Genomic DNA, 21,774 nt, shown 5'->3' with positions numbered 1-21,774 from the left:
GCAGCTGTGCAAGCTTCTTACACTCACAAGGAGACCACAGGCAGCTGAGGTGCAAGCTTCTCCCACTCACAAGAAGGACATCACAAAGAGCAGCGGTGCAAGTTTCTCACACTCACAAGAACGACATCACAGGCAGCAGCAGTGCAAGCTTCTCACACTTACAAGAAGGACATCACAGGCAGTAACGGTGCCATATTCTCACACTCACAAGGAGATCACTGGCAGTACACACCACATGAACACACTCCATAACACATAGCAACAATACATTGGCATTTACAATGCCAGTAGCTCAAACTCAAATAAATCCGAGCCCGATTGCATTTCTAATGCTTGTTCATTCTTCCCATTTGTCAAAGGCATGCATACGTCATGCCTCTTCCGGTGTTTAGCCCTCCCAGAGAGCACTGCCCAACTACATTTAAACATACACAGCAGTAGGGCATTATTTGAATGCCTTGGGAGTGACAACCAGGCGTGTCTTCCGGCCTTACATCACCATTTATAGCTATAGGTGACAACCACAAAAATAACAGTGTGACTCATTGATTTTCCTGCTGCCAACTGCGTGCAAGCCCAAATAGGCTGTATTGGGGTGATTAACTATGTGTTTTTCTACAGTGAAATACACAGGAATGAGTAATGGTAGTTGCAGCTCCTATGTGACTTATAGATTTGACAACACCAATAGCTCAGAGCTCTGCCATTGCAGAGACCTATTGGCTTTGATAATGCTTGTTCTCATCACTGCTAAATCTGGATCACCTTCTGCAGCTGTGGAAGCCATTAAACCCATGAAGGAACCTGGCTGTATTTGTAAATGTGGGAATAGAGGGACCTTGAAAGCTTTTGTTACGTCCGTCATTGTTAGCACCACTTACATGGGTGTCAAGGCTTCGTCCTCAATTCGTTAGTTCCATATTTGTGGTTTCTGTATACAGTTTCTTCCTTTCGAAGTTGTGTTATAATCCCCTTTATTAGACTTCTGACATGATGTAGGATATGGACAAATAAGCTTAATGCTGCATACCCTCTCCTAATTTCATGCTGTTGGCCTGCTTGTCCAAAAGCAAAACGCCATCCAGGACTATCCGTTTCAGAGCTATTTGCTAACAGTTATTAGCAGTAACCTAAACTCTATCCACCTCTCCTAGCAGAGATTTGGCAGCATATTCCCTTAACGCTTCCATATTTTGCCATGAAAGCCAGCCAAACTAATATCGCCAATATCCTGACACAGAAGCAGGGCATTATTAACCAAAGCCTTATTCCTTAAAGGAGTTGTAGTTAAGGCAGCTGAGTTTTTTTTTAGAGCTACTTCCACAACAAAAAATTGGATATGCAGCTGTGATGAAGATCATATGGTCTTATCAGGTAAAAATGATATACTTCGCTTTCATGTACATATTATACATGTTATAATATTATTAATTTTTATGGCACAGGCATGTGTTGAAGATTTTTGGTACTGTAGAAGCTAAACACAAACCTAAAGTTACCATAAAAATAAAAAGACTCAAATGGGTAACAAGCACATAGTTTGCATATTTCAGAATTTAAATTATCATGTTTCGGATTGAAGCTGGCAAAGCAAAGATTTTCAGTTTCACATTTTTGCAGAAACAACAGTTTGGAGCTCTCTTCCTTGGCAGCCATTCTTTGTTGACCACCAATACAAAACATGACATGTGTCAAATTTCTTTAGCATTGTCTAAAATTGCAGCCTCCTGGACAACTTGTGTTCTCTTCCCTGCCTTGAAAGTCAGAACAAGCAGCAGAACCCTCGATTCCTAAGAAGAAATTCTCTCTTCGGACATATCTATTTTGTAGTTACATAGCACAGAAGAACTCTGTCTTGAATAATGGGTATCTCATCTCAACTCTCCATTGGGGTCATAGTTCAGATAGTTTGGTGAGTAGCATTTATGTGAAATGGCAGACCCAGGTGGAGCCAGAGTTTGATGAGAGCTTTTTTTCTGAGTATTGACATCACTGCAAGATCAACAGGATGGACATGAAACATAAGATGTTTAATGTAGCCCTTCATACCATTTAAGTCCTTAAACCTGGTAAAGGTGCCAAAGATATAAACTCCCAACAACCCTGGCTGTGACTTGCGGTGCCACAGAAAATTTGGAAATATGTGACTCAATGCAGTATAAACCTTTTGGAGATTGTCCCAATACAGGGCATAGTAGGTCTTATGCTTGCTGTCACAGAGCTGTCGAAGCATTAATAAAAACTTTAGAAGCCCGAAGTAAGTACTGAAGGTTAGACCACTGGAAGGCGACAGTCTAGAAAGTATGTATGTAGTATGAGTCGAGCAACCCCCACACCAAGTGCTAAACACCAGGGCATATCTACAGACCCATTATAGAAGATTGTGCCATGCACAGATTAGGTTTTATGAATTGAAGCCTGAAGATTCTGAGGTCTACTGAAAAAGAGAAAAACACCTGCACTTCTACAGTGGTGGCACCAAGCTATCAAAGGTCAGATATAATGAGGGTTACAGAATTCTGTGTACCCAAACCATAGTCATTAACCCTTTGGCCATCTTCTGCAACTTCTGAAATCTAGAAGGCATGTCTCCAGACATTCTGTTCCTGACTACCTTGATGCAGAGTAAACAGGCTGTAGGTTTTGTAAAGACTTTCTAACTGCACCGGCTGTCTGTGTTATGGCATGGGCTGTGACTGTCTTGTTCAGAGAGAAGACTGATTCATTAATAGCAAGAACAATCAGTCAACCAAGAAGTTGATTCTGGGATGTGACCCTTCTTCATCTGACACTGCAGATGGAATCCTGATGTTCATAGACCTCTCAGTTTTCTTTGAGTTGTCCTTGTGTTAGTCACAGAGGTATGACCTGAGGGTTAGGGTCCTGAACCACCCCTGGGATGAGCTAACAATTTGACCTGGGCAGTGCCTTGGTGAAATCCCATTAGACCTGAAAATAAGCTCTGGCAGAAGTAGACCTATGAGGCATCTCAAAATTAACTCTCATGGTTCGGTTCTGATACCAGTTCGAAGTGAGCTCTGTTTTTATAACTTTTTTGTCAGATATTGGGATTACTTTTGGGCAGGAGGGAACCAGTATCAGCTGGACCTCAGCTTTGAATCCTTCCCCAATTGGAGTGACAAATATCTGGAAAGAAAAAACCACAAGGGGCTTGCTTCAGACCAGTGGTCACTCACAGTGTTAGGTGCAGTAGGACATATCAAATATAGAGCCTGAGCAGAAACCTATTCTACAAAGATCTAAAAAGTAATTTGTAGATTTCACAATTATGGCAAAAGTGTTTAGTTCGTAGCCACTGCAATTGCAAACATTAATGGTTAGTTAGTGTTGGCAGACTGATATGATTAAGAGCAACACAATAAGCTAGATATCTGTGGAATAGGACTGGTCAGGAGCTTGTATAACCATGGCAGTTAGAGGAAAACTAAAATGCCGATGTGGTGATTCACGATTCCGAGCCGCAGAGGTAAAGACTAAGGTATGGAGATCCAGTTGGGGTAGCAGTTTGTGTAGGATTTAACTGCTATTATGTCTTTTGCCTACTCCAGATGACAACATCCCTTAAAGATCTGTAACGCTTTTATTCTAATCAGAGCATTACGTTTTTACCCCAGAAAGCATTGTGTGTACATTATATGCATTCTCCACTAATTTATACACTGCATTGATTTCCTCAATCTGATAGAGACTTCTAGTTGTAGATTTCTTACCTTTGAATTTCCCAGGCGTCCGGCTGGATCCGGAAACTTTTGTTGAGCAATACCCCTTGCGCGCAACGTTTGGTGGCTCCATTCGGCTGCGCATGACGGCGTCGTTCGCGTCTGTTACGACGTTGCGATGCCTATATAGGTGCCACCCAGGGTTGCAGAAGCCAGTTCTCTTCTATCCACGCCAGTAAAGTTATGATCCGGTAAGAGCTACCCCTCAGCTGCTTTTTGGCAGTTTCTTCTCGACTTTTGTCAAAACAGTTTGGATTTCTGACTTCATGTGTAAGGGATGTCTTCGAGGAAGACTGGTTTCAAGCCATGCAAGACTTGTTCTTGCATGACATTGGTCACCGATCCCCACTGCGTATGTTTGTGGTGTCTCAAGCGCGACCACAATACGAAGTCATATTTGGACTGTCGAGCGATGACCCCGAAGACCTTGAGGGAGTGGGCGATGAATTTGCTCTCAGCCCGTCAGTCAACACCATCAAGCAAGACTCTGAGGAGGTCACGGTCCCGATCGAACAAAAAAGGGTCACAGGACTGCTCAAGTAGCCCTAAGACCTCTTCCTCGTATTCGAGGTCCTCAGGACACTCGGTAAGAGGCACAAGAAGAAGTTCAAGAAGGACTTTGTCTTCACCTCAACTAACGTCTGTCGGCGAGAGTGGTAAGCAGCACCGACACTCTAGGCCCGGTTCCGCGGAGTTGTTATGTTATGTTAACATTTTGGTTAAGCGCAACAGCTGCCCCAGCAAAGAGGCGTCCCGGCGCTGAAGATCAACACGTGTCATACCAGTAGAGGACAGGGATGGGAAATCCTAGGGAGGGGGGAACAGATGGGTCTGAACAGCTTTCCGGAAGGCAGACAGGTTTTACAGAGAGCGAATGTTTAATGGCAAGGAGATCCAGAGCTTAGCTCCCAAAACCCTGAAAGAGCGACCGCCAATACGGCAGAGCTTTGTGCGGAGTACAGTCACTAGGTGTTGGCCTAATGAGCGCAAACTGCGCTGTGGCACATAAGGTGTCAGAAGCGGGCGCAGAAGTTCTGGGCATCTGGATTTAAGGATCTTAAATGCCAGGGTGAGGGTTTTAAACTGAATACGAGATTCAATGGGGAGCCAATGCAGCTTTCGAATGGTAGCTCTGACAGAGCATCTGCGGGGAAGACCCACCAAGGATCTTGCCGCCGAATTCTGAACTCGTTGCAATCGCGCTATTTCCGCTTTGTTGGCGCCCAGAAATAAAACACTGGCATAATCCAAACGAGAGAGGATCGTGGATTGTACAACGAGTTGCCGGACTTTGGGGGTCAAAGAATTTGAGTATCGGGTTAAGACTCCTTAGCAGACCACACAGGTGGCTGCCACTTTTTTAGAGTGGGTCTGGAAGCTGAGCGAGGAGTCTATCCAGACTCCCAAGTTTTTAACCAGGGGTTTAGGCGGTGGAATGGTGCCCAACGAAGAGGGCCACCAGTGCTCGTTCCAATGGCTGGTATTCTTCCCGACAAGCAGCACCTCCGTCTTGCCTGCATTGAGCTGCAGGCAATTGTCCGTCATCCACTGGGCTACTGCAGCCAGCCCACTCCTAAATCTCGAGGCCGAAGTAGAAGGCCCTTCGGTAAGAGTGTATGGATGGATGGGTTTTTATATAGCGCAATATCACCGCCAGGTCTCAAAGCGCTTTGCATTGGGAACCCGTCCTGGTTTTTCCCTGTGAGATAGCCCCTACTGGGTATCCCCAAGGTGAAAGCCAGGCATCCCGCCGCGGGGGGCCGTAGTGGAGATTAAGCAGGCTATTGCCCAGAGTTGCAGAGTGTGAACCTGTGATTCGAGTAGGCACCGAAGCGAGAATTACCGAGTCCGTGGACATTTTGGGCTCAAGACCCTGCCGCGTCGGGAATTGAACCCTGGTCCCGGGTCTGATCTCAGCGTCCGGATCTGCCTCCTCTAACCAGTGAGCCACACTTCTCCACACCAGCTGTGTGTCATCTGCATATGACACCAGCGTAAGGTCCCACTCTTTAGCCACTACCGCAAGTGGCTGCACGTAGAGATTAAAAAGGGATGGGCTAAGTGCAGAGCCCTGAGACTCCTTGGCCGATGGAATGGGACTGGGAGAGATACGGGGGAGCTGACACCCGAAAGGATCTGTCCTTCAAGAATGAGCGGAACCATTCCAGGGCAGGGCCGGTAATCCCTACTGTCGCCAGACGATGTAGCAGAATGTCATGTGAGACCGTATCAAAGGCTGCGCTGAGATCTAACAGAATCAGCGCAGCACTCTGACCGGCATCAAGAATTGTCCGGAGATGTTCGGTCGTGGACAGTAGGGCAGACTCCGTACTTTGTCCCGGTCTGAACCCATTTTGTGATGGGTCCAGGATGTTATTTTGATGCATGTATTGGGACAGCACGTTGTTTACATGGGCCTCCGCAAGTTTAGACACCCATGGGAGCAGCGAAATGGGCCTAAAGTTTTCTAATTTGGAGGGGTCCAGAGTAGGCTTTTTAATGATGGGAGAAACCCAAGCTTGTTTCCAGACAGTCGGGACACTAGCCGAAGAGAAAGACAGATTGAGTATAGAGGCCAGAGGTGGTAGAAAGTAGACTAATGACTCAATGAATTGAGCCGGCCTCATGGGATCTGCAGGAGAGCCAGACTTGACTTTCCTGCAGAGTTTAGTCAAGTCATCGTACGAGATTTCTGGTATAAGCGTCAGCGTGGTGCCACCAGTGTTGGAGTTAGTGGGGTTAGGTATGTCAAAAGAGTGCTGCGGGAATGACCTATATATTTTTTGCACTTTTTCTATGAAAAAAGTGGCAAGGTCCTCGCACTGCTGCGCGGAGGTGATACTGGAGACAGAGGTTTTACTGCTCTGGAGTTCTTGTACCAGTTTAAAAATACATTTGGTGGGGTTAGGGCTGGAATTAATTTCTTCTGCGTAAAAAGCGGCACGCATGGAGCAGATAGCTTTGTGATATACTTTTTGTTTGGCCAAGTATAGGGCTTTATCCCTATCTTTGTAGTCCCTTCTCCAGATTCGCTCAGCCTTCTTACAGTCTTTCCGCATGGATCTCATAATATCATTATACCATGGGTTGGAGGGGGATCTGCGCCCCTTAGTCCATTTGGCTGGGATAAAGGCATCTAATCCTCTGGTAATCCAGTCATGGAAGGCGGCGTATGCCATATTGATGTCCATATTTGCCTCACAATCAAATGCTCCTAGAATAGAATGGAGGTCTTTGGTTTTGAGTTGATGCCAAGGCCTCTTAAAGCGCCGGATTGGCTCATCCTTGTTGAACAATTCCCTGACCATCATGGTAAATTTAATTAAGTAGTGATCTGTCCATCCCATAGGTTTGGGCACCTCTGTCCTAACCTCCGGGATATTAGTAAAGACAGGGTCTAATACATGCCCAGCCGAGTGTGTAGCAGTCTGAATTAAAGAGTCGAGTTGTAGGGCCGCAAGATCTGCCTGGAGGTTTTTGATGGTAAGGTCATGAGTCAGATCAAAGTGGAGGTTTAGATCTCCTAATATGGCAAAGTTAGCCGAACCCACAACCAAAGAGTTGGCCACTTCAAGGAGAGCTTCAATGAACTTAGAAGCAGGTCCAGGGGGTCGATAGATATAGAGCCCTGACAGAGCAAAGTGTGGGCCTATAGTGATCTTGAAATGAGCGCTTTCGCATCCCCTGATATCTTCCTTAATAAAGGAGCAGATATATTGATTTTTATAGATGACTGCTATGCCGCCACCTCTAGCGTCTCTGTTTAAAGTCTTGATCAAATAGCCGTCTGGCAACGTAAGATTCGGTAGACTAGTCATGTCATCACGAAGCCATGTTTCACATAAAAAAAGAATGTCAGGGTTCTCATCAAGGAGGAGTGTTAACCTCTAAGTAGTGTTTTGCGAGAGACCTAACATTTAGTTAGAGAACAGTAAGAAGAGTTTCTTTAGGCAAGCCTGGCCTGTGTCCAGGTAGGCAGGGACTAGGTGTTGCGAAATCACAGGACTTACATTGTAAGCATGTATGTCCAAGGTGGCCAGATAGCACATCACAGGTCCGGTCAGGGTTCAGGGCAAGTAGGAGCTCCCTAGCATAGTGGTGAGTTTCCTGTGGAACTTGGTCAGGGGGACAGGCGAGAGGCGATGTCTTGGCGATGACGGGCGCAGACGGGCTTGCCTTTGGCGCGCCCGCTGCGCCGTCGGGGATTGGTATTCATTTTAAGGAGGTGAGGATAGGAGGGTGGGAGGCAGCCGCAACTAGCGCGCTACCCCTTCCTCACCCAAAATGGCGTCCACCCCACGCTCGCACCAGCGTCAAAATCGGCTGTGCGGGGAGTGAGTGCAGGTAGGAGCAGTGTCTTTTAGTGCAAATAGGCAATTTAATGTAGTCACGAATTATAAACACAGTAAACACAATTTAAAAAGAGCGTGTGCAAAATGCTCTAGACAAGAGGAAATGCGTTTTTTTAAAAGAGCGCGATTAGATAAAGTGCCCACCGAGTTAAGCAGCCCCCGGCTTCCGCCTCAGGGGTAGATACACAGGAGTCAGAGTCAACTTCACGTCCCTCCCCCTTTTCCGGGAGCCTGAGCGACTCCTACTCAGATCAGAGTTTTATGAGGCCATGCGCTGCGTATTGGAGCGGAACGACCCCGCTGGTGAGTCTTTGTGCCCTGCCGGGTCGGAAGGGGCTCCATTGGGTTCGACGCCGTCGGCTCCAGCCACGATGCCGATGGGGCCCCAGGGATCCGATCCTGGATCCGGTTCAACGCCTGTCGTGCCTACGCGACCTTTCCCGGCATCGAACCCGAAGTCGGTGCCTACGACATCACCGATGCCCAGCGGTGGCGCAAGCCCCATCTGCATCCCTAACGACACGGAGCGGAAACGGTGTAGATAGACGCCTATTCCGCCGTCGACAGACCCTAGAGGTTCTATGTTACCGCCTGAGCCCTTTGAAGATGTGTTAGGCTCAGGAGAGGAATGGGATGGGTATGGGGGCCCTCTCGAATCTCAGGAAGTCTCTGAAGAGAATTTGGACTGGAATGGGGAGCTTGGGGAAGCCATTGGTCTGGATACTTCTCCAGATACTGGAATGCTCTTTCTGCCAACAGTGGTTATGGAGGAGGAGGCATACTATGCCATGGTGGTAAATAGGGCAGCTGAGGTCCTTGGACTAGAGCTGCCCTGAGTGCAGGTCATGACTAATCTCCTTACCGAGGTGCTTCAACATGGGGCTTCCACTTCCGAACCCCTTTTGCCCTTTAAGGAGTCACTTACGGACGTCCTTCTAGGTACAAGGTCCAAACCTAGCACAGGGGTCCTGTGAATACGACGATTGCACGCCACCATCACCCAGTTCTAGGCGACCCAAAATTCCTCAGCCAACACCCCACCCCAGAGAGTTTGGTGGTGCAGGCCTCTTCGTCCCAAGGCGCATTCCCTTCCGCCCCTCTAGATAGGGATCCAAGAGGCTGGATTAATTCGAGAAGAAGTTGTTTCTTCCTCCAGCCTGGCATTGCGGTCGGTGAATACTGCATGTTTATTGGGCCGTTTCTCCCATTCCCTTTGGGAGACAGTTGCGCAAGTGCTGCCACAAGTCCCGGAGGAGGCCCGGGCTGAGATCTCCCAAGCTGTCATGGATGGGAGGGACGCAGGAAACTTCACCATATAGTGTGGCCTAGATTGACTAACACGCTGGGCAGATCGATTTCAATGACTGTGGCCTTGAGGCGCCACGTCTGGCTTCGTACAACTGACTTCTCATGCAATGTATAAGCCAATTTGATGGACATGCCTTTTGCTGAAACCCAGCTTTATGGGGTAAAGGCAGACTCAGCCCTGGTCATGTTCAAAGACTCTTGAGCTACGGCCAGATCCTTGGGCCTCTCCTCCACCCCTTGTGGCCAGTCTTCCTTTTGTGGCAATGGAAGGGGTTCCAGCCGCGTCAGCCACATCCCAACCACCGTCCCATGCAGACTGCCCAAGCCTTGCGAGGAAAAGGACGCAGTTCCTTCGATATCGGAATGGAGGCCAGAAGTCGTCGACCGCTCTGCCGTCAGCAGCCACAGTCTCCAAGCAATCCTAGGCTGATTCTGCAGGATCACACTACTCCAGTTGGTGGGAGAATTAGTCATCTCCCCCACTGGAGATCCATAACATCAGACAAGTGGGTCTTGCAGATAGTCCAGGATGGCTATTCCCTACCTTTTCTTTCTTTTCCTCCTCCTATTCTGCCAAATCGGGAACGCTGACGGAGGATCATTTAAAGTTGCTCCAGGAGGAAGTTACAGCTCTCTTGGCCAAGGAAGCTATAGAAAGGATCCCAGTTTCAGAAGTAGTCGGTGGCTGTTATTCCTGCTACTTTCTGATTCCAAAGAAGAACAAGGGGCTATGATACATTTTATATGTTATGTTATATCGGTATTTATAGCGCGCACAACTACTCATGAGTATCCTGGCACGAAGCAATAATACACCTATGGCGGGAGAAAATGACTTGGTAGGCCTGGCTGAAAAGGTGAGTTTTGAGACGTTTTTTAAAACATTTAGATTTCGGACCATCAATCTCTTCCTCAAAAAGGAGAAATTCAAAATGCTCACTCTGGCTCGGGTCTTGTCTGCCCTAGACCAAGAGGACTGGATGGTAGCGTCGGACCTGCAGGGTGCGTTTTTCCATATTCCCATCCTGCCAGGCCACAGGCATTACCTGTGGTTCAAGGTAGGTCGTGAGCATTTTCATTTTACCGTGCTCCCCTTCTGGCTTACCGGTGCCCCTCAGGTGTTCACCAAGGTGATGGCGGTGGTCGCAGCTCATCGGCGCAGGTTAGAGTTATCAGTCTTCCCCCTACCTCGACGACTGGTTGTTGAAGGTGTCATCGCCCCATGCTGTCGTCTCCCACCTTCAGACTACAGTGAACCTTCTTTATTCATTGGGGTTTTCTATAAACGTGCCAAAGTCACACCTGACTCCTTCTCAGACTCTCCCTTTCATCTGAGCTGTTCTGGACACAGTGCAGTTTCAGGCTTATCCTCACGAGCAGCGAGTCCTGGATATTCAGGCTATGATTCCGATATTTCAGCCTGTATCCTGGATTTCGGTGAGACTGATTCTGAGGCTGTTGGGCCTCATGGGCTCCTGGCCTCCTGCATCCTGTTGGAAAGACACGCCGGATGGCGTATGCAGGCTCTGCATTGGGACTTGAAGTTCCAATGGGCACAGCATCTGGGAAATCTCATTGCCGTGGTTCAGATCTCAGAAGGAACTGCAAAGGATCTGCTGTGGTGGTTAACAAACTGCGATTGTGTCAACGGCAGACCCCTCTCCCTTCCCCAACCATATCTCGCAGTCATGACAGATGCGTCACTTCTGGGAAGGGGTGACCACCTGGGAGAGTTAGAGATCAGGGGACACTGGTCTCTGGCGGAAACAGGGTTCCACATACATTTGTTGGATCTCCCAGGGATTCGGTTGGAATTAAAAGCATTTCTTTCCTCTGTCAAGGGAAAGTTAGTGCTGGTGTTCACAGATTACACCACCGCCATGTGGTATTGCAACAAGCGGGGCGGGGTGGGGTGGCGTCGGGTCTTCGACCCTTTATCGAGAGGCCCTGCATCTCTGGACATGGCTGGAACAGCAGGGCATAACCCTGGTGGTTCAACACCTGGCGGGTTCTCTGAATGCCAGGGCAGACAAACTCAGCCGTCGATGCCTAGCGGATCAAGAGTGGTGCCTCAAGTCAGAGGTGGCGCAGGGTCTCTTACAGCAGTGGGGAGAACCGTGGTTAATTTGTTTTCCTCTGAAGAGAATGTGCAGTGTCAGCGGTACGCGCGCAGAAGTTTCATAGGCGGCTATCGCTCGGCGACACTTTTCGTTGCGAGTGGAGCCCAGGCCTAGTGGAGCCCAGGCCTAATGTGTGCTCTCTTTGAGCCTTTGCACAATTGTCCCCTCCGGCTTTAGACCATCAAAGCAGCTTTCTTAGTGGCGATTACATCTGCCCGGAGGGTGAGTGAGTTGCAGGCATTATCTTGCGTGCCTCCTTATCTTATGTCCTTTCCGGACAAGGTGGTGCTTCGCACCAGTGCATCCTTTTTGCCAAAGGCGGTGACCCCTTTCCATCTCGGTGAGTCCTTCACTTTGCCCACCTTCTTTGCTCCCCCGCATCCCTCTAAGCAAGAGGAGTGTCTCCACCCACTGGACCCAAAAAGAGCGTTGTGGTTCTACCTTGACCGCACAAAAGAGTTCCGGGTGAATGAACAACTCTTTGTGGGGTATGTGGGGGCAAGAAGGGAAGGGAAGGGCAGTGCAGAAAATGACCATCCTTCGCTGGGTCATTCTCTGCATCAAGATTTGTTATTCCTTGGCAAAGAAGCAGCCCCTTAAGGGATTAAGAGCCCATTCCAACAGGGAAAAGGCTGCGACTACAGCCTTGGCTCGGGGTGTCCCAGTCCAAGACATCTGTCAGGCAGCAATGTGGGCATCTTTGCACATGTTCGCAAAACATTACTGCCTTGATGGGAAGTGCGCAGGGACCGACATTTTGCCCATTCAGTCCTGCAAGACTTTTTAGTTTAATATGTGAGTCTATCACCCACCGCTGGGATGGTATGGCTTGGGTATCTGATTCAAAGGTAAGGAATCTGCAGCTAGAAGTCTCCAACAGATAAACAAGTTACTTCCCTATGGTAACGCATTATCAGGTAGAGACTATCTAGCTGCAGATTCCTTCCAGACCTATCAATGCCTCCCCGCTCAGCGGACTGATATTGTAGGGCTAGGGTTGTTCCCCATTTTCAGGGCCCTAGTTTTGCACACGACGACGTCAGTTACTTCGTGGCTCTGCACTTCTGGCGTGGAAAAAACAAAATGTACTGACGGCGGCGCGCTTGGGTGGCGCCTATTTAGGCACTGCGACGTCATAACTGACTCTAACTACGCCGCCGTCATGCGGAGCTGAATGGAGCCACCTGACGTCGTACGCTAGGGGTATTGTTCAGCAAAGGTTTCCAGATCCAGCCTGATGTCTGGGAAACTCAAAGGTAAGGCATCTGCAGCTAGATTGAGTCTCTTCCAGATAATGCGTTACCGAAGTTAAGTAACTTGTTCGTTTAGCACATACTGGTTTGATTGGTCATAAGTTAAGTTTTAATATTTCTTGGTGTTTAGCTGAAATGCTTTTATTGACATTAGATTTCTCACACAGGTACTGAGAACACAGAGGCTGAGGAAGAATTCCATAGAAACAATCAAGAAAGTTTTGTCCAACGCATGGTTATGGCAGTAATGAGTGACACTGCACTATTCAACACCCGTGAGGGTCGGGCAGGCAAAGTACACAACTTCATGCTTGGCCTGAACCTCAACACCACCTACCCGCTGTCCCCCATGGTGGGCTACACAACCCAAGAGTCTGTTGACGAGGATGAAATAGACGCAGCTGTTGCAGGTGGGTGTTTGAAACATTTGCAGACAGACGTATTGACTGCTTATTGATGGTCATAAGTCTTTATAAATGGTATAAAATGTGAAAGAGACTACAGTGAAATTGTTGGCATGATGCATTGAGGAAGTAGTTTGTTGTCAGTTTTCTTGGTCTGTTCCATCATTGTACCTTGGAAGTTGTTGGTCAAGAGGATGGTGCCCAACATAGCTTCTGTGTTCACTAAAGTTTCTGATTTTCTAAAAATGTTCTCTGTATTTTTTCCATTAGCATTGGGGTCTTAAAGTGGGTGAGTACTACAGGAGATGTATTCCCTTCATTATATCCCTCCCCAACCACATTGTTTTCGTTCTTGGGGCCACACGTTCGCCTTGCCTGGAGTATCTACTAAGCAATTAGTGGGAAAGATGCCTTCCAGAGGAATTAGAGAGCCCTCTGATAACAAGATGTTGTGTTATATTTTTTTGAATTGTAGCACTTGTATAGCACTGCATAGCTCTGGTGTGGACCTGGTCTAGGAGAGCCCTTATATCTGTCATGTATGAGAGTTGAGACATTGTCAGTCCTTTCAGCTCCTTAAATTTCAGATACAGTTGATCCATTGACACATGTTCAATTTGGGAAAACAAGTGTCCATGGTCTGTTTTGGTAACAGATTACAGTGTAGCAAAGTTGTTACTGGATTTTTTCATCCGTTTTCCATTATTGAATTGTTCGGTCTGAAAAGGTGTGTAACCTACTCCATTACATGGTTATTTTAAGATCACAATTCCACTGTGTAGTTTTTATGAACATTGGGTATTTAAGTGTTGCATTCACATTCCTCACCTCCTATGTAGAGTTAAGTAAGGTTACTGTGGCCTGTTTTTACAGTCTCTTTATTAATGTTTATATGAGCAAAGTATACATGTAGCCAACTCTCATTATACCAATAAACCTAAAAATTCAGTAATTGGAAATCACTAAAAGCCTTTCTAGAATCATTGTGCCATCTACCTTCAGTGTTTGCCCTTGTAATGGATGTGATGGTATGGGATCCAAAAAAGGTTAGACTATACCCTTTAGTGCAGGGAACCCCCAAACGTTTGTAAGCAATGACTAGCATTTGTATTGTCATGTAGTTCCTAAAAATACATAGGATCTGCGCGTTTGGTGGACAACATAAACTAAGAGATTGGTATCTAGACTGATTCCGGACACCCCCACTGGATCTATCAGCCTAAAGACCAGCCAGCTCACAGTGCCACTATAAGCCCCCGAACCAACCTACCAAGAAGCGAATAGTTTCTGGCAACCATTGAATATGACAACCCTTCAGAGATCGTGGAAACAGTACAGTGCTTTTCGCTCAGTCAATGGTGCTCACTTAGTCTCAGAGAGATGCACAGAGTAAACGTTGGGGACATTTTCAATAAGTATTTATTGATCCAGCATCATTCTAGTATAAAACATGATTGCTGCGACAATCAATAGACAGAAGCCAATGAAAATGATTACAAGCACCAACAGAGTAAATAAAAGTTAGAATTCTACTGTGGTGCTAAAACAGTGAATATATGCAGGCATATAAACATGACATTCATCAAGTGTACTCCTACGATGCGAACCCTACCTAAGTGTACCTAGTATGTATGTGGGTGTGAAGCCAAGATTCCCCTAGGAAAGAGCCAAATCGATTACCTGATGGGAGAAAATGAAAGACCCCGTCTCGGTCATGAGTTGGACACCCTGCAAGGGATGTCAAACCGCTGCATGTTGAAGCTACAGCGTGCAGGGACCTCAGTGTCGTCTTGTGTCAGTGTGGAAGCGTCTCCTCTGGTTACCTTGTGATGGTGCGGTTCTTTTATACCAAAAATGTAGTGTCAGGGGTTTTACCACCATCGATATGTTGGGAGTACGATCATGTAGATGAGCCTAAATCAATAATTGCAATTATGCAAGTAGCCCTGTCGGAGGAAGGTAGCAATGACTTTGGTACAGAGTATGTTAATCCTGTTATATATGTCATTTACAGGGGATTTTACTAAGAATCCTCATACATATTAAATGAAATTAGTTTCAAGGAAACCAATCAACATTTATTCAGCACATAACTGGGTAAAAGGTCAGTGCTAGAACCGTTATGCAGGGCAAGGTAGGACAAATGTAGTGTAAAAGGTTGATTTGCAACTTAAGCCTAGGTTAGGGAACATAACAGTATTCCATTTGAAAAGGTGAGCAGCTTCTTACCACAAGAGAATGTATTGACATTGCAAGAATTGGCAAACATACTCTTAACAGGATTGAAGGAACAGGGAGCTTGTGTTGGTTCTCATTCAAGGAAGGTTGTAAAAATGTGTGGACATCCGGCATTTTAAATTCTGTAAGAAAGAAACCTTCATCATAACGTGGAAGTATTCAAATACCATATTACAACAAGGTTTTAGGGTTTTCCACCCTGATACTTTGGGAAATTTAATGGCACATTGCATTTATAATACATGAGGACTGTAACATAGGCCATAACACATAAGGGATTAAAAAGCAGATTTCTGGAGAGCTCGGTTATTGTGCATTTCAAAACACATTAATGAATAACATTGGTCAAAACCTTAGGGTATTTATAAACCTCATTTACAGGGAGTTTAGGGATTGATTCTCCAAAGCATTTAGATCAATTGTATTGGCAAATGCTACATTAATAATCATTCTAAGCCAGTACCTTGGTTCTAAACTGTTTAGGATGTAACAGCACCCATGCATGGAATATGAATAGTTTATAAGCGAATAGTAATTAAAAATAATTACATTCAATTTTATTCAGAATTAAAAGTCAAAAGGGTTGACGCCGCTAAGGCGTTTGATCAGGTACACGGGCCTTATCTTTGGGAGACTTTAAGAACCTTTGGATTCCCTAAGAATCTAATAAAAGCTGTTCAGTTATTATACAGTGCACCTAGAGCTAGAGTCTTACTCAACTGGGAGCTAATGGATTGGTTTAACATTATGCGAGGAACTAGACAGGGATGACCGTTGTCCCCCCCTCTTATTTAATATCTATATTGAACCTTTTGCAGCCCTAATCAGACAAGATACCTCTATTCTTCTTTTTAGATATAAAGACCTCGAGGTCAAATTAGCTTTATATGCGGACGACCTTATTCTGTTTACCCTTAATCCTAAGGAGGCTATCCTCAGTTTGATGACTAAGGCAGAAGTATTTATGAAGGTTTCGGGCTATAGTGTAAATAGAGATAAAACCGAAATTATGGAGTGGAACCAACCTTCTCAGACCCCTGGGATAAAAAACCAAATGAGATATCTTGGTATTATAATCACCCAGAAGTTACTTGATGTCCCCATGGTCAATTGGAGTAGGATTAGTCAAGAGGTAGGGAAATTATTGATCAGATGGGCAAATCTCCCTCTTAATTTATATGGAAGGGTCAATCTGATCAAAATGATCGTACTTCCAAAAGTCACCTTCCTTTTTAATACAATACCCCTCCCATTTGACAAGGGCGAAGTAGAAAAATTACAGGGTAAGATTGGCAGTTTTATTTGGGCCTCGAAGGGTTCCTGTATATCTTGGAAAAGGTTAAGGAGAAAGCTGGAGAAGGGGGGGGATTGGCTCTTCCGGATTTGTGGCTATATGTACATGTTTTCCATTTTAAGAATATTTGGATGATGTTAAATAGACCAGATGATTCCACATTTGGTATCTTATATGGGGCAATGCTCAGCGATCTAGGGGATGCACAATGGCAGTTTCTTTTTAAGTTAATGGACCCAACATTTTTTTTAAAATTGAAGATCTTTTTGCAGGCAGTAAAGAATTGGGTTTATATTCGGAAAAAACTTGGAATATCTTACTATTCGGATCATGCTCCAATCTGGGATTCCCCGGGCACTCCTGCTTGTTTAGAGGATATGCTTAGTGTACCATTGAAGCAAGCGGGTATCTCACAATGGGGAGATCTGAGAATAGGTACAGATCTGGTTACTTGGGAAACTTTGACATCATGCACTTGGGGACAACTAACCAGATTTAAATGTTATCAACTCTCTGCTTGGTGGGATAGGCAAAATTGGGTGGAACAGATGGATGACTCTTGGTTAATACAAGCAATGAAACTTGGTGGTATTAAAATAGAAATTGATTTGTGGTATCGAAGCCTTATTGAAGCGGAAGATGATATAGATCAGGATATTCAAAAGATTTGGAGTGATGATATCCCTAATATTAACCTGAGTAAGGCTTGGATAGCCTCATTTGCACTGCTTCGAGAGATAGTCAAACCTGCCTTTTTAAAGCGAAATCACCTTTTTACCTTATATTGAGTATATTGGTCCCCAGCAAAACTAACAAAAGTTACCGTAACTCAGTATTTTTGTTCAAGAGGCCAAGATCCTCTAGCAGATGACTACCATGTGTTTTTAACTTGCCCAGAGATTACTAAATATTGGTCGGACCTATGTGAATTTTTGTCGGATGTAATTGGAATTCAGCTACAAGTAACCCCCGTACTTATATTCTTTGGAATAGGCCAAGACAATATTGTTTCTTTAAACAAGAGAGTTGCAAGATTAATATTTTATTGGGAAGACGAGAGATTTGTAGAGTTTGGAAATCAGCAACTCCACCCCTTTTCTCTGAGTGTAAAAACAATATCATACATATTAGCCAACAGGACATGGCATGTGATCCAAGAAGTCGGAAGAGAGTTTGGGCTATGTTGGTAGATTGGTGTCAGAGGAATGGGGTCCAATGATTAAGCCAATAGATAGTTTTTGGTCCGGGTCCCCTTCTTCAGTATGTGATGTCTGAGAAGGGTTGGAGTGGAAGCAGCTAGATTTCTTGTGTGGAACGACTCTATTCCCGTCCGGCTCTTGCTAAGGGAAAGGTAATATTGCCAACAAGTTAATTGGCAGAATGAGGACCAACAAAAAAAAAATTAAAGTCAAAAGGAATTTATGGGCATTTCTTTGGTGGGAGAGGGCTATCTGGGACAGCCTAGACAACCTCTTTCAACACGCTTAAATTGCAATAGTGCTCCCATCATATATTCTCATGCATTTTTTTTGCTAATTTTTTTGCAAAATACCTTTTTTATAACCTTTAGAGCAGTTACTTGAAAAGTATGAATTAACTTGTTCTTGTCTTCAAATATAATTCTGTGTCTCATAGCCTACAGACGTAATGTCATTTTAGACTCCAGTAATGTATGTGTTATTTCACTTTTATTTAAGGAACTACAACCACTGCATGGAAAATACTGTTTACTAAAAAGTAAGGACTGTTTATTTTATGCCTCTTGACATCCAGCCAGTTAGTAATAGTGCAGTGTTAACCATTTCTGATTTTACTTTGCTGATACCGTTTTGTTCTAGCCCATTTGATTCCGTGGGAGAAAAGAAATAATAGCACGTGCTCATTAATGCACCGGTTTTTTGGTACTCAATACATATGGGCTCATTCTGAGTCCTACAGTAATTCAAAAATAGGGGACATGTGTTATTTGTTTCTGAGTTTTGATTCCAAGGTGAGTGAGACTTGCGCTCTTACCTAGGTACGGCTTTAGTGCTGGTGGTGCCGAGTGCGACAAACCGCATGACCGCCTCCTCGCATTCTCTCACTACCACCGGGCAAAAGTGCCCCCTTATCTCTGCAATCATAAGTTATTGCTAAACACAACAGCCCCACCTGAGGGCAGAGCCCCCTCCACAGGTCGGCGTCCAGTGCGGCCGCACCAGTCGCACTGCCCTAAAGCCGGCCCTGCTCTTACCTGGTATTTTTTTCCATGAAAATTCTTTCAGGCACAATCTTAAGTAATTTACTAGGAGAAAACAGATTGGTAATAGTGCAAATATTTGGTTTCAATGAGCTGTAAACTGCAACAGCGTGTTCCATTCCAAACTAAGAAACCTGAAAGGGGGCCTTAAGTGTCTGTAGGAAAACTGCAACGCACAGGTTCCTCAATGGCGGTTTTTGTGCCTGCCAAAATAGTCACTCTCTCAGTGGGGCATATCATGCTCTCTTGACATGGAGAGGTATGGCAGTCATACCTTCGGATGGCTCATGCCCTCGGCCAGCGCCCAGTCTTTATACCAGGGTCAGCTGGCATTTCTAACACTGTCTGTGATTTTCCAGACCCATTTTGTTCTTTTCCCTACTTAATCCTTTCCTCACTTTCTCATTCTTTCCTACTCTCCTCCTGTTTCGTTCTCATCCTTAATTGTATCACATTTGTCCAATCTTCCACTCGCCGTGTGCACTATTCTCTTTTTCTTACCGATTTCCCCCCTCTTTTACTCATTTAGTGGTACCCCCAGATATACTTTGCCACCCTGTCTCACTGTACCCCTACACAGCATTTAAGCTCTATTTCCATTTTCACTTTTCCTTCTCTCCGAGTCTCATGCTTTCTTTTCCAGTTCCTGTGCCAGATTGTTTCCTCCCTTCATTCACCTCTCGTTATTTTCCACTACCATCTTTGCCACACCTCTCCTTTCCCTCGAACCCTACCTGCACTTTTTTTTCCTTTCTGTTTTGTTGTGTCTCAATATAGGCAGCTCCAGTTGACTGTCACAGACACCATTGAATACAATTCTCCACAGACCCAATAATTGCTCAAGATTGAATGGCTCTCGTGTCAATCTCAGTTGCTTTGCTCTTATTCGTGGCTTCCCTCCCTTTCTGGGTTTGACCTTCACACAAGAGTTGTTTGGTTTCGCCATGGTATATTGGTCATTTGTCCTGCTTCGAACTCAGTACTGCATTTTAGAAAACCGAACCCTGTTTAAATAACGCCAGTTTGCTGCATTTTTGCGCCACCAAGTGGCCACTAGAAAAACTACAATAGAATTGTTAAGGATACAGCATCCGGCTATTATAGACAAGTATTGGCAATGCCAGTCGGTCTCGCTTGCATGTAAATTTAAGCGAAACTGACTTGCATTGCCAGTGCTTGTTTCTTTTCCATCTCATTTTTATCCCCCCCCCCTCCTTTACTTTTGTCCCTATTCCTTATTACTTTTCCCACTCCTCCCCTCTTTCTATCCCATCCCTTCTAATACTTGAGGACTTGCGTTTCATAAGCCTTGCTGTTTTCCTCTGAAGTTGTCTTTCACACTTTCTTCTTTTCCTCAATTATTTACGTCCACAGATCTGATTACCCGAGTCAAGCTGAAGACGCGGTTCCTTGAAAATTCTGATTTCAGCTGTAAAGAATAATTTCACAGTGAACCTCGGGCATAGTTATGAATATTATAATAACATGAATGAGATATTTGAAGCACTCCCACTCGTACCCCAAAGGGCATCCTGGCAGGAATACTAATCAACAGAGATCAAGTGATGAAAGATTCTAGGCCTTGAGATTCTTGTGTAAGGCCTGGTAGTTGTCCACGGTGCAACTCGAATATAGGAGAGTTCCACTGCTTTGCAGTAAGGAAAAAGACGTAACAAACTTACTAAGAGTTTTCTTAAAGGGAGGGTGTGCTTTCTGCAATAAAAGTGTAACGGTTTTATAATCAAATAAAACTGTTGTGATGCAGTGGGTAAAGTGGGCCGAGTTCAGCTACAAAAACTGTCTTAGTGCAGCGCCTGTCAGTTTGCAGTTCGAATGATCCCCACCCTCATTGTTTCCACTAATTGCAAAGATAGTGCTGAAAATAGTTCCCTGATAACATTTCCTTGCCGCTTGCTCTCCCACAATGGCGTGGCCGAACGTCAAGCTTTGCTTATGCCGCACTTTGGCTTCATTGACAGGGCTGGCATGCTAATTGTGAGAATCTCCAAACATATCTTGGCACCCCCCTCCCCCACACCCAATGCCCCACATGGGGACAGCCTTTGGTTTGAGGAGTTTGAAGGACAGTAAATCAGAAAAGATTGGTATCGTCCTTAAACGTAAGCTTTAAACAAAGCTAAAAGAAAGCAGCAATAATTCCTCTTGGGTAAACAGCGATTCAGTGTACCATATGAAGCATGTTACTCGTAAGCTACGTGCTGGGGACCAATCCACCTGTGCCACAAGTTTATCTATATTGGCCTATTTTGGAACTGAAAAGCGTGGGGTAATCTGAAGTGTCAAGGTACACGGTACTGGCTCCCACCCATGCAACTAGAATTGAGATAATAGTTGTCTATGACCCCTGATCTGGGTGACTACACATTTAAGCAATTTAGCAGTGTTATGCCCACATTTCATTTGGCATACATTTTATTTTGCACGAAGTTCCTCCACAGTTTTCTTAGTTGTCTCAACATCATCGTAGTGTAAAGAACTCCCCTTCTGGCCTACTCTTAACTTTGAAAAGATGTGAAACACTAGCAGGAATATTTATCTCTGCCGTGAGTTTGCGCAGCAGTAATTTCCGTAATGAGTGCCCAGGGGGAGTGATTAATGCAACTTAACCCAGAGGCAGAGTCTGTAGGAGGAGAAGATGACAGAGGATGATCTGTGCCACCAGGTGTCAGTGGGCTCCATACATTCCTGAGGTTTCTGGCAGCAGCGCAACCTAAGTTCAAATGCCTGAAGTTATTGACTGTGGCGTGACCTGAGCCACTGTACAAGGAGTAATCACCTGCGGAGTGACCTGAGCTGCTGCACAAG

The 21,774-nt window shown here is 45.4% G+C and overlaps 1 protein-coding gene across 1 annotated transcript in view; it reads left to right on the top strand.

The window, feature by feature from the left end:
• Positions 1-21,774, top strand: part of PLA2G4A (phospholipase A2 group IVA) — an 875,644-nt gene that overhangs the window by 683,896 nt on the left and 169,974 nt on the right. The window contains exon 14 of the mRNA XM_078642541.1: positions 12,941-13,183. Within this exon, the coding sequence (XP_078498667.1) occupies positions 12,941-13,183 (243 nt within the window). The remainder of the gene's footprint in view (positions 1-12,940; positions 13,184-21,774) is intronic.

The sequence above is a fragment of the Lissotriton helveticus genome, chromosome 1_1 (genome assembly GCF_964261635.1).
Source record: "Lissotriton helveticus chromosome 1_1, aLisHel1.1, whole genome shotgun sequence".
Classification (NCBI taxonomy): domain Eukaryota; kingdom Metazoa; phylum Chordata; class Amphibia; order Caudata; family Salamandridae; genus Lissotriton; species Lissotriton helveticus.
The sequence above is the reverse complement of the archived record's forward strand: the minus strand, read 5'-3'. Positions and strand labels throughout refer to the sequence as shown.